This window comes from Microtus pennsylvanicus, chromosome 18, assembly GCF_037038515.1.
Source record: "Microtus pennsylvanicus isolate mMicPen1 chromosome 18, mMicPen1.hap1, whole genome shotgun sequence".
NCBI classification, from domain to species: Eukaryota; Metazoa; Chordata; class Mammalia; order Rodentia; family Cricetidae; genus Microtus; species Microtus pennsylvanicus.
Genome location: NC_134596.1, coordinates 40,996,040 through 41,008,364, shown reverse-complemented (window position 1 = coordinate 41,008,364; position 12,325 = coordinate 40,996,040). Strand labels below are relative to the sequence as shown.

Genomic DNA, 12,325 nt, shown 5'->3' with positions numbered 1-12,325 from the left:
AGGCAATCTGATGCCCTCTTCTGGCTGTGCGGGCACCAGGCATGCACATAATACACACGCATACAAGGAAACCATGTGCATGCATAAATATAAAGGAATGTGTTACAAACTATGTATTAATATGTCAAATGACATACAAATTCCTGCCCATGATAGTTGGTGAAAACCTTTTAAAAGATATTTAACTTAGCTTTAGAGATAAGTAACACAATAAAACTAAAAGGAAAGGGTTGATAAACACGAAAGGTGTCTGCTAGACAGATTGAGTTTCCTGAGAAGGAGAGTACAGATAACAACTCCCACTCACTATTAAGTCCAAGGTGACCCAGAAATCTCCAAATGAGAGCCCACATTTGATGGACTTTCAAAATAAGGTAATACCCTAATTACATAACTGCCACATTAGATATACCAACATAGCTTAAAGCAAGGGAACAAGGAGAAAAGCATATATAAGAGTAGATAAAAAAAGAAAGCCTAAGAGACCAGTGAAGCCTTCTAGCAGCAAATTGCTATCTCTGAGAGAGACCTTCTGCTGTCTCGAGGAGCCCGGTGACTACGTTTCCTGACAGGTTTCCACCACAGATGACTCCCAGGTGTAGTACATACGTCAGTGCACGGAATTTTTCTTTTCTCATTTGACCCTCAGGCTTTGTAAAAAACACACTGTGTAAACATTGTGTAAAGCAAGACTAAGCATTTTGAGTTAAATTTTTTCTATTATGCTTCTTTATACATTTTATTACTAATTAGGACTGTAAGGAAGATAAGCACATTTGGAAATATAACTAGTAATTTTGATCTATTATATGCTACATTGTATATAAATATACACACATGTAATATGGCTATCTGTTCATGCATATTATACAGATTGGATTGACCAGTATCATACTAAATGAAACTTTCTTTATAAATGAAATAAGTGAGAGTTTGAAAGGATAAATGATTGGTCTGCTTTTCCTCATCTGGTTATTGGCAAATCTAGAAAAAAAAGTGTTTTTTTATTTCACAGCCTATGTTATTATGTGATACTCTGGTGTCCAGTTACTTTGGAATCTTTTATTATGAGAAAGATCAGTGTTGTGTGTTGGTGACTGACTTCGAGGTAGGGTCTAGCAATGTAGTCCAGGCTACCCTCTAACTAATGACCTCCTGCCTGCGCCTCCTGCATGATGGGAGTACTCAGTAATGGAAGTGGGTGCCACCGCATCTGACTCTTCGTCTTTTTAAGCTGACTTCAAATTGAACATGGTAGCACACAGCTATAATCCCAGCACCTGTGAGACTAAGGCAGGAGGATCCAGAATTCCAGGCCAGTCTAATTTACACAGTAAGACTTTGTGTGAAATAAAAGAAAATGGGAGCTGAGGCTGTAGTAGCTCAGTGGCAGAACACTTCCCTAGTATGTGTGAGGCTCTGGTCCAGGCTTTCTCACCACTGGATGGGTGGATGGGTGGATGGGTGGGTGGATGGATGGATGGATGGATGGATGGATGGATGGGTGGATGGATGATGGATGGACAAATGATGGATGGATGGACGGATGGACAGACGGACAATGGATGGAATGGATGGGTAGGTAGGCAGGAAGAGTTGTATTGACCACTTTCTCTTTCTCTCCTATTCAGGTCATGTATGGAATGTTGGTCTTTACATTAGTACTCCGTTCTATTTATATTGTCACATGGTAAGTAGTTTGGGACTACCACCAACATTCTGATAAAAATATATTCAGGCTTATAACAGTAAATCTATAGCCTAAATTGGAATACAGTAAAATCTAACTCTAGCAGAACAGTGCTAGGAAACTGTAACCCAACATTTATTTATGACATATACTTACTAATGTGCATCATATAAAAACAAGAGTTCTAAAATTAAAGAAATTTGAAGGAAACTATGTATGAGACATCTGCTTGAATATGTATACTATTGACTAGGATGTTAAAGACTTGAATATGTATACTATTGACTAGGATGTTAAAGACTTGAATATGTATACCATTGACTAGGATGTTAAAGACTTGAATATGTATACTATTGACTAGGATGTTAAAGACTTGAATATGTATACCATTGACTAGGATGTTAAAGACTTGAATATGTATACCATTGACTAGGATGTTAAAGACTTGAAAAGTGCTGCATTAAAGGAATGTGTTTGTAGGGCTGGAGAAATGGCTCAGAGGTTAAGAGCATATATATATTAAAATTAAATAATACTCATGAGATGACTTTAAATCAGTCCTAACCATACAGTCCACGCGCAGCTCTGTAAGTGGTTCGTTTTGTGCAGTTTTCCTGTTTTTGTTTTTAAAATAGGCCTTTTATTTTGAGAACATGTAGAAATGCATGTATAACATAGTATCCCAGCCAGGAGCTGACGCCGGCACAGCTGAGATGCAGAGCACAGCAGCAGAAGGGTGCGTGCTGGGCCCTTACCCTCTCCTACTTCTCCCTGTGCACACCCCCGGCAGTTACTAGTCCTTTCTTATAGTTTCGTCAGTCCAAGAAAGTTTGATAGATAAAAGCATACAGCGTGTAGCATAGAGATTGTTCTGACCCTCAGTATAATCCTCTGGATGGTAGTGTGGACTTCTCTTGCTGCGTAGTCCATGGTGTAGATGTGCCCCAGTTGAGTAACTTACAGGTTGGGGCTGTTGTAAAGCTACTGTGAGCATCTGTGTTTTTGTAGAAAGTGGAATTGCTGGGCCGTGTGGTAATTGTATGTTTAGTTTTTTTTAAAACTGAAAAAAATATTTTCCAGCATGGTTTTTACATTTTTGCCCATAATGTATGAGTGATTCAATTTCTCTGCTTCCTCATCAACAATTTTTATCTCATGAAGGTATGAAGGTACACACTAGTATCTTTTAATTTGCATTTCCTAATAGTTAATCATGTTAAATGTATTTTCCTATATTCTTTCTTTTGCCATTAGTGTGTTCTCTTTAGTGAAATGTTTGTTGTGCCTTTGCTCATTTTCTCTTGGATTTACAAGAATTAACAAGAGTATTTTTTTGTGTTTACAAGTTTTAAGATTTTAATTTTTGTCAAATATATAATTTATAAATATTTTCCCACAATCTGACTTTGTCTTACATATTCTTTTCAGAACCTTTTTTAAATACATAATTTATTTTTACTTTATGTTCATTGGCATTTTGCCTGCATGTGTGTCTCTGTCAGGGTGTCAGAAGCCCTGGACTGGAGTTACAGACAGGTGTAAGCTGTCATGTCGGTGCTGGGAATTGAACCTGAGTCCTCTGGAAGAACAGCCAGTGCTTTAACTGCTGAGCCATTTCTCCAGCCCCCAGAATCTTTTTAGCAACCAAATATTCATAATTTTGATGTTATATTTTTAGATTTCCTTTTGTTGTTATTTGTTTGTTCTGAGATGGATTCTTACTCTATATCCTTGGCTGATCTGGAACTCACTGTGTAGATCAGGCTAGTCTCGTACTCACAGAGATCCTCCTCCTACTGTCTCCCAAGTGCTGGGAATATTTATTTATTTATTTATTTATTTTCACTTTATATACCAGCCCTAGTTTTCCCTCACTCCTCCCCATTCCACCCTCCCCCACCCTTTTACTTCTGTGAGAGGATAAGGCCTCCCTTTGGAAGTCAACAAAGTCTGGCATACCAAGTTAAGTCAGGACCAAACCCCTCTCACTATATCAAGGCTGAGCAAGGTATCCCACCATAGGGATTTGGCTCTAAAAAGCCTGGCCATTTTTAGATTCCATTCCATCATCTCTGTAGTGTGCTCTGTTTGCTCTCCATGTGTGTATACAACCACTAAGGTCTAATGTTGTCCATTTCTAGTGTGGTGCAGAAACCTTACCTGTCTTTCTGTGCCGTGTAGTTTTCTGGGGACATTTGGGATCCGCTGCCTCTCGGGTCTGGAGCCTGTGACTACAACTGCAGGCATCTCCGTGCATTCCACTGCACCCTGTCTTCAGTTTCTGCCTTTGCTGTCATTTGGTCTTCCCCTTGTATCTTCACATGGCCATGTTCTTGTAAGGACACCAGTCTTCTCAAAATACAGACCTGTTCCAGTCTAGCCTCGTCTGGGATATCGGCAGTGACCTAGTTAGAAATAAAGTCGAATTCTGAAGTACTAGGGGTAGGGATTCAGTGTATTTTGGAGGTGGAGAAGAGAATAATTTAACATGTCTTGTTCCATTTAAAATATAATTGCCTAAAATATTTTCTCTACATAAATTTAGAACCACATCAGATAACATTAAGATTTTTGCCTCAGTTGTAGTACATTTTCTTTAAAAACTCAAGGAAAGGGAAATATGTCTTCTGGTTCTGTCACTTGAGACAAGATAGTTTTGTTATATTGCTCAGACTGGCCCTGAACTTGTGATCCTTCTCTTCTTCCTGGATATCTAATATGGATGGAAATCTGAACTTCCAATTTGCTAAATGGCTCGGGGAAGGAACTACAGTGTGTGTGTGTGTGTGTGTGTGTGTGTGTGTGTGTGTGTGATGTATGACTATAAAAGGTGGTTATTATTTTAAGTTTTCTGTCTTGTCCTTTTCATGATTCTGATTCATGATTTCTGGCTGGCCCTTTTCATGATTCATTGACTGTAGGAAGTAGATTTTGTTGGGAACTTTTCTGTCTGTGCCTAGACTTCACATGCTGGCTAGTTCCCTTCCAAGTCCAGAGTATGCTAGCCCAAAAGAAAGCATATGGTACTGGGTAGTAGTCATCCACACTTTTAATCCCAGCATTTGGGAGGCAGAGGCAGGCGGGTCTCTGTGAGTTCGAGGCCAGCCTGGTCTACATAGCTAGTACCTGGTATCCAGGGCTACACAAAGAAACCCTGTCTCAAAAAACCAAACAAACAAACAAAAAAAGAATGCATATGGTAGGTAAATCTGAAGAGTATTGTGCTAAATAAAATAAGCCTGGCCTACGTAGAAATACCACTCAAGCTAATGAGATAGTTTAGCAAGTAAAAGGTAAATGCCACCGAGACTGACATCTACGCTTCATCTGTGGGGCCACATGGTGGGAGGAGAGAACCGACTCCTGTGAGCTGCCCTTCATATGGGCCCCATGGTACCTGCGTGCACACACCACAATAAATAAGTAAATAATAAATGTGATTTTTAAGAAATCAGTTTTAGCCTGACAGTGGTGGAGCATGTCTTTAATCCCAGCACTCGAGAAGCAGAGGCAGACGTTAGTTTGAGGCCAGCCTGGTCTACAGAGTGAGTTTCAGGACAGCCAGGGATACAGAAAAACCCTGTCTTGAAAAACCAACCAAACAAAAAACATCAAAATCCAAGTATACCACACAGTCTTTTTTACATACAGAAACTGAAAGTGCTGAACTCTTGAAAGTGTGGAATAAATGGTGGTTGTGAGAGGCTGGAGTGGGGCAGCAAGGCAATTGGGGGAAATCTTAGTGAGAGGGTGCAAAGTGTCAGACCAGAGGAATAGGTTCTTGAGTTCTGTTGTGCAAGTTTGCAGTGGTTAGTTATGTGCATTCAAAACAGCTCAAAAGAGTAAATGTCAAATATGTTACCACAGAAAATGGCAAATGAGATAGAGACGTTAATTAGCCTGATTTAGTCATTCCACATTGTATACATAGAACACGAGGGTGTGTCCCATAAGTATATATAATCATAATTTGTTGTAATGTGTCAATTAAAATATTAATTTTAAAAGAAAGCATAGGGAGCTTACCACTGTCATCTTCCAGGTCTCAGACCCTATACCTAGCTTACTTCCTTCTCTTTACCTGTCAAAGTCTTCTGATGTCTGTTTAATATTACATGTAATATACACAGTTTTGCAGAATTTAGTGGAAAGAATAGGAAAAACTCAGTTTATTCCATTTTTGCATAAGCACAAGTCTCTACTTTATTCTGTTTGTAATCTGAGTGCCTTAGGGAGATGTCAAGACATGAAACAGCTTCAGTCTGACCGGATAGAATAGGCATGCTGAGAAACACAGATACCTTTAGAAAAGGACTTGCCAGATGGGCTTGGTAAGTAGGTAAAGGCTCTTCCCTCTAAGCCTGATGATCTGAGTTCAGTCCCCAGGACCTAAACTTTTAACAGTTAAAAGGGGAGAACCAACCACCAAAAGCAACAAGGTGCCGACAAAACACACACACAAAGAGAGAGAGTTACCACCCCCTTTGTATAATAAAAAGATTTTTAAGTATTTACTTGTAACAATTTTCATGAAATAAAATCATCTTTTATCTGCCTTGCAAGTATTCTTTCTTGTGTCTCTGTTTAGTGGTGACTTAGTTTAGTGTTATTCACTTTCTCCTCGTCTGTCCCTAACTACACTGTGAGGTTTTTTGTTGTTGGTGGTGGGTTTTGTTTGTTTGTTTGTTTTTCGTGATAAGGTTTCTCCATCAGCCAAAACTGTCCTGGTAGTCACTCACTCTGTAGACCAGGCTGGCTTTGAACTCAGAGATCTGCCAGCCTGGGTCCCAAGTGCTGGGATTAAGGGCATTTAAAGGAGTGTACCCCCTCCTCTGAGCTCATTGTGAGCTTCTTAAGACTTAGTTAACTTGATAATCCCTAGAACCCAGGAAAATGCTTCTGTGTAAAGGTTCTTAATGTCAAATAGAAATCCTCAAATTTTGTTTTCAAATGTGACTGAGATCTTAAAATTCCTTCATTAACAAAACACTAAAAAATTCTGAATAAAACACAATAAACTTAGCTAGTTTAAAAAGGCATAAGAATTCCAGAGCATCAAGCTCAAAGAAGAAGCTGTAGAGATAAATGAGTATGTATAATAGTTGGCTTGAAGGCCCTGGAAGATGCTAGCACACTGATATTTTTAGTATCAAGAGCCTCAGAATAAACAGAAAACAAAGATTTCTAGTTGAGGGATTAAAAGATTGCTCGGCGAGTAAAGGTGCTGCCAAACCTGATTACTTGAGTTCAATCCCCATCTCACATGGTGGAAAAGGAGAGCCAAATCCTTTGAGTTGGCCTCTGACCTCCACATGTATACCCTGGTACTCACTGCAGGTGTACACCTGTATGCATGCACACACAAAATAAATACATATACAATGATTTTTTAAAAACCTGGATAATTTGAATTCTTTTTCATCACCATGTCATATGAACTAGAACCAGAAAGATACTAAAAGCAAATGCCCTCCAGTAAAATAAGATGGTAACTTCAGTCTAATGTTTTGGGTTTTACACACACACACACACACGACTGCTTTGAGAATTTGTGAAGAAATGTAGTGAGGCTAGTTGTTCATGTTTGCTCCCATACCACAATACCAAGTGGGGTAGACACTGTCCAGTTTTGTGCAGAGGGTACTCACTGTTCATCTGGAATTTCCGCTTTACTGTGCAGTTTAGAAGGTAGAAATTTAAGTGATTTTTCAAGAACTGCCTTCCCCTCCTTAACAAAATGTGGAAGAAAAGACAAAATGGAGTCGAGGTCGAAGTGCCTTAGGAAGCCAGGTCTGTAGTACCTGTGATCAGAATTCTCCTGGGAAATGAACGGTACCATCGGTAGATCTCTGTCAGTCTGTAATGCTTACTTACACAGTGAAGGGTGTGCATTAAAGGAGCTGATCAGAATCTCTCTACATGAAATAAGAAGGTACCAAAAGTTTCCTCTATTGAGGCAAGAAGACCACAGGTTTGAAGCTAGCTTGGGCTACTAACAGTACCCTCTCTCAAAATGAAAAAGAAGGGAAGCCAGGTTTGGCAGCACACGCCTTTAATCCCTGTTGTTGGGAGGCAGAGGCAAGAGTATCTATGAGTTCAAGGCCAGACAAGGCTGTGTAGTGAGAACCCAGCTCAGAAAGGATGGCATGGGGCAGTTAGAAGTACTGAACTAATCTTTCAATGTCAAGAATTAGAAATCAAAGGCCCAATGTGGTGGCACTCGCCTGGAACCCCTGCACTTGGGAGGTGGATCCGGAGTCCAGTGTTATCCTTGGCTGCATAGCAAGTTCAAGACCAGCCTGGGCTACATGAGACCCTGCTTCAAAACAACAAACTAGAAATCATGATTATAGTAAACCCGAAGGGAAATTAATGGTAGAAATACCAAAGCACATGGTATTTAAAGGTATTGACATCTACTTTGCTTCTACCTGGCACTAAGACTTCAATAGAAACCTTTATTTTAAAAGCATAAAGGCACAAGGAAAAGATTCAGTAAAATCTTCAAAACTGGAAGGTAAATAGATTTCTACTAACATCATTAAATTGACCTAGAAAGAAACATCCTAAGCCAAGAAGCTCACCGTGTGTGACAGCATATTTTCATTATCAGACAAGTAGCAGGAACACACAGTCTAGGAAATATTTGAGAAACATAACTATAAATCAGAGTGGTTTTGAATTTCCAAAAGCCACATTGGAAATTTGAAGACAGTAGACTAGTGCCATTGACTTTCTGAAGAAAAATTTCTAACCTAGAATTCTACAGTCAATCAAACTATCAGTAAGGTGTGGAGAAAAGTTTTCATATATTGAAGTTTCCAAAAGAAATTTAGATCCAGTAAACTGTTGGCCAGGAACACTCTCCTACTAGAAAATTTGTTTCACCAAAAAGAGAACAGTAGAAAAAGGAAGAAAGCGTGGGATTCAAGACAGAACAACCCAGGGGAGAGCTGATGGCAGTTCCTAAGGGAGGGAGAAGAGAAAGCCATTCTCAGATGATAGCTTACACAGGCAGGCAGGCTGAATGTAAAGCCTTGACATCAGACACAGATACTCTGGGAACTTTATGTATTTTATCCTCATACCCTGAGTGTATGGGTAGTGTACCTCCAGAATCTTGTCTGTACCAAGTGGTCATGGATCATATGTTGATGGAGTTCTTGCTCTCTCCTCACGCCCTGCTGCCTGGATAACCAATGACATTCATTTCACCCCACTGAAGAATTTTGCTTTGTACTACTCATGAGAGCTGCTGATTGGCTATGGTAAGTTTAGAAAAACACCGTTGATTCAGGGATGGTAGCACATACCTTTAACCCTAGCACTTGGTAGACAGAGACAGGAGGACCAAGAGTTCAAAGTCATCCACTATATAAGTTCCAGGGTAACCTTAGCTACATGGCTGCCCTGCCTCAAAAAACTCAAAACATAGATAAATACATAAAAATAAATCACTATTTACATGTAAATATTTACAGCCAAAACAAAAAATCTTTTTAAAAAATCTGTTCTTACTATTTACCATATTTAAAAAATAAAAGGTAAAAACTACGTAACTGTAGATTTACAGAAAGTGTCCTGTAAAATTCGACACATGTTCGCAATCTAAAAAGACCTTACCAATTAGTAGTAAAAAGGAATTCTTTTAGCCTATAAATTCTGTAGCATATAGCACACCTAAAATGTGGGTTTTTTTTCAATTCCTGTAGTAGCTAAAATAAAATAAGGTTATTATAGTATCACCATTTTACTCAGAATTGTGCTGATAGGAGTCCTGTCTAACATGGTGTTTGAGGCTAGCACAGCGTGTACAAGAGTCACATAGTAAAGTGTACAGTCACAGGAGAAGCCTCCCATGGCAAAGACATGTAAACAGACAGCAGTAGCCAGTGGTGATGAGTGCTCTGGAGGAAACTCACTCCCATCCACTACCAGGGAGGGCTGCAGAAACACATCCCGAGAACAGTGTGCTTTTGAAGAAACTGAGCTCGTAAGACCCTTGTCTTGTTTTCTCGGAAGTACTCAGAATTCTTGTCACACAACTCCATTCTTGGACAGTGTTCCAGATTTGTGCATTAGAAACAACAGTATTTTCCTGAGAACTAAAGTTCTAAGTAAATGGAGAGAGATACTCCGTTTGAGAAAGATGCTCCCTTACAGGTTAGAAAAGTTAGTATCATTAAGGTGTCAGTTTTCCAGCTTTGTCTACAGGTTAAAAAAATCACAATCAAAATATTTTCAGGCTTTTGGTAAAAAATGTGGTATTTGTTGGGCATAACCAGTTCCAGGTGTATTAGTATATTCTGTGATGTAGGTGTGTGTGTGTGTTCAGTGCCTGGCAGAGAATGTGATTCAATGTTAGTAGTTCTCCCATCACTGAAAAATTGTTGGGCAAGTATATCGGGCTATCTCCTTCATATACTTAACAGTCTTGATGGGCCATTCTCTCCAGTGCCTTTAAATAGCTAAGCGTTCAGCAACTATCTAGGCACAGTGGTGAACCTGCTGTAGTCGCTGCTCCTGGCGGTTGAGGCAAGAGAACTGCAGGAGCCCAGACATTTGAGACCAGCCTGAACATAGCAAGACCCTCCTCAAAAAATCTGTTTAAAGTATGTAATACATGTTTGACAAAGACATTAAATTAATAAATGTATTTGCTCTTCGTCTCCTGAGGACTCTTCTTTCTCATAAAAATGATGATTTCCAGCTGTCACATGATCTGGGCTTGAAGACTTGTCATTTTGCTTTTCTTTTCCCTGCAGGGTTTATCCATGGCTTAGAGGCCTGGGCTATACGTCCTTGACTGTCTTTTTGTTGGGATTTTTATTGTGGAATGTAGATAACATCTTCTGTGATTCACTGAGGTAAGATATATTTTCATTCCTAGAAAATAATTTTGGAAGCGTTATATTAAGCAGAGAATTTTGTAGGCATTTTAGTGTCCTAAAATGAATTTTACCAGTGTTGACACTGTATAGCACAGTAAAATTAACCACTGGGAATACCTATTTACATTGCCTGAAAGTTCAAACCTCAGAATATTTTATAATCTTGGGTTATTTTGTATGTGTGTATCAAAAACTATACAGTTAATCACAGATTTACTGTATCTTTGAAAACTGGTGTGGTGGTACAAGCCTTCAATCCCAGCACTTGAGAGGCAGAGGCATTCAGATCTCTGTGAGTTCGAGGCCAGCCTGGTCTACAAAGTGAATTTCAGGATAGCCAGGACTATTGCACAAGGAAACCCTGTCTTTAAAAAAAAAAGAAAAAAAGAAAAGAAATGACCTAATCTGCTTCATGAAACATAAGCATTGGAATGCAGGTTAACCTCGCCAAGGACGGCATCAGTCAGCAAGGCCTTAGACTGTTAGAAACCTGGAAGTTGTGTGGCCTGGTCTCTGCAGATTTATTACAGGAAAGGAGAAGGAGGGAGGTATAGCCTAAGATTAAAGGACTTGAGAGAGATATTATGCATGCTAACATCAGCTCAGATGGTCGAGCACTTGTCACCAGCACCAAAAACCAAAGCCAGTGGTTAACAATGTCATTATTAGCCTTTGTGGTCTTGGTTCACTGTGAAGACATGAACACAAGTATTGGACTTGATTAATAATTAAGTTTTTATACTAGAGGGTTATTACTAATATCTTAGATATGAAAATAGTATTGTAGCCATGTTTTAAAGAAGTTTTTCTAGTGACATATACTGAAATATCTAGTGATAAAATATGTCTAGACTTTTCCTTAAAGTAACGTGGGAGAGAGACATAATGAAGGTTCAGATGACTTGGATTTAGCATAATTGGATAATTATTGAAGTTCGGTTGTAAGGATTATTATTTAGCTTACTTTTGAGGAGGGTGATTTGTTTTTTTCGAGTCAGGGTCTCATACAGCCCAGGTTGGCCTTGAGATCACTAAGTAACCAAGGGTGGTCTTGAATTCCTTACATCCTGTCTCCATCTCCCAATGTTAGAATCACAAGCAGATGCCACCGCCACATATGTTGTATATGTACATGTGGAACTCTAAATGTAGATAAGTATATACTTTGCTTAGATCCCTATACTAAAAAGTTATGTGAATATAGACAAATAAATATATACTAAATACTAAGATCAAGCTGGATATGGTGGCCCATAATCCCAGCACTCTAGGTAGGAAGTTCAAGACATGAAAGCTAGCCTAGACTACTTGAAACCCTGGGAAACTAAGATCTAGATGCATGCTTCTGAACTAGAAACATCCAGCAAAATGCCTAGGAGAGCTGAGCGGGTAGCCATCCCTGGGTGTGACCCACTAACTCCGTATGGTGGCCTCAAGTTGGCTTTCCACATTGGTATTCTTTTCTAGTGAATATTAGTATGATATATACTTATTTAATCAAAAGAGTTTGAGACCCACCCAGACTCAGGTTACTTACTTGGGGAACTATGTTAATCTACAAATTTTAAGTTTCTGCCACATACAGTTTTGCTAATGCCCACTTCCTCAAAGAAGCACTTAGATGTGAAACCGTAGATATTAAAAGAATCTATAAGCTATATAGTGGTATACTGAGATGAAAGGAAGTGCGTGTGTGTTCTTTCCTTTTCCTGAGCAGATAGCTAACTGTATTTGTGTTTCTCAA

General features: G+C 39.2%; 1 protein-coding gene across 3 annotated transcripts in view; it reads left to right on the top strand.

The window, feature by feature from the left end:
- Acer3 (alkaline ceramidase 3) overlaps window positions 1–12,325 on the top strand; it is a 66,943-nt gene that overhangs the window by 47,917 nt on the left and 6,701 nt on the right. For all 3 annotated transcript variants that reach the window (XM_075952393.1, XM_075952392.1, XM_075952394.1), the window contains 2 exons: window positions 1,632–1,690; window positions 10,456–10,557. In XM_075952393.1, the coding sequence (XP_075808508.1) occupies window positions 1,632–1,690; window positions 10,456–10,557 (161 nt within the window). The remainder of the gene's footprint in view (window positions 1–1,631; window positions 1,691–10,455; window positions 10,558–12,325) is intronic.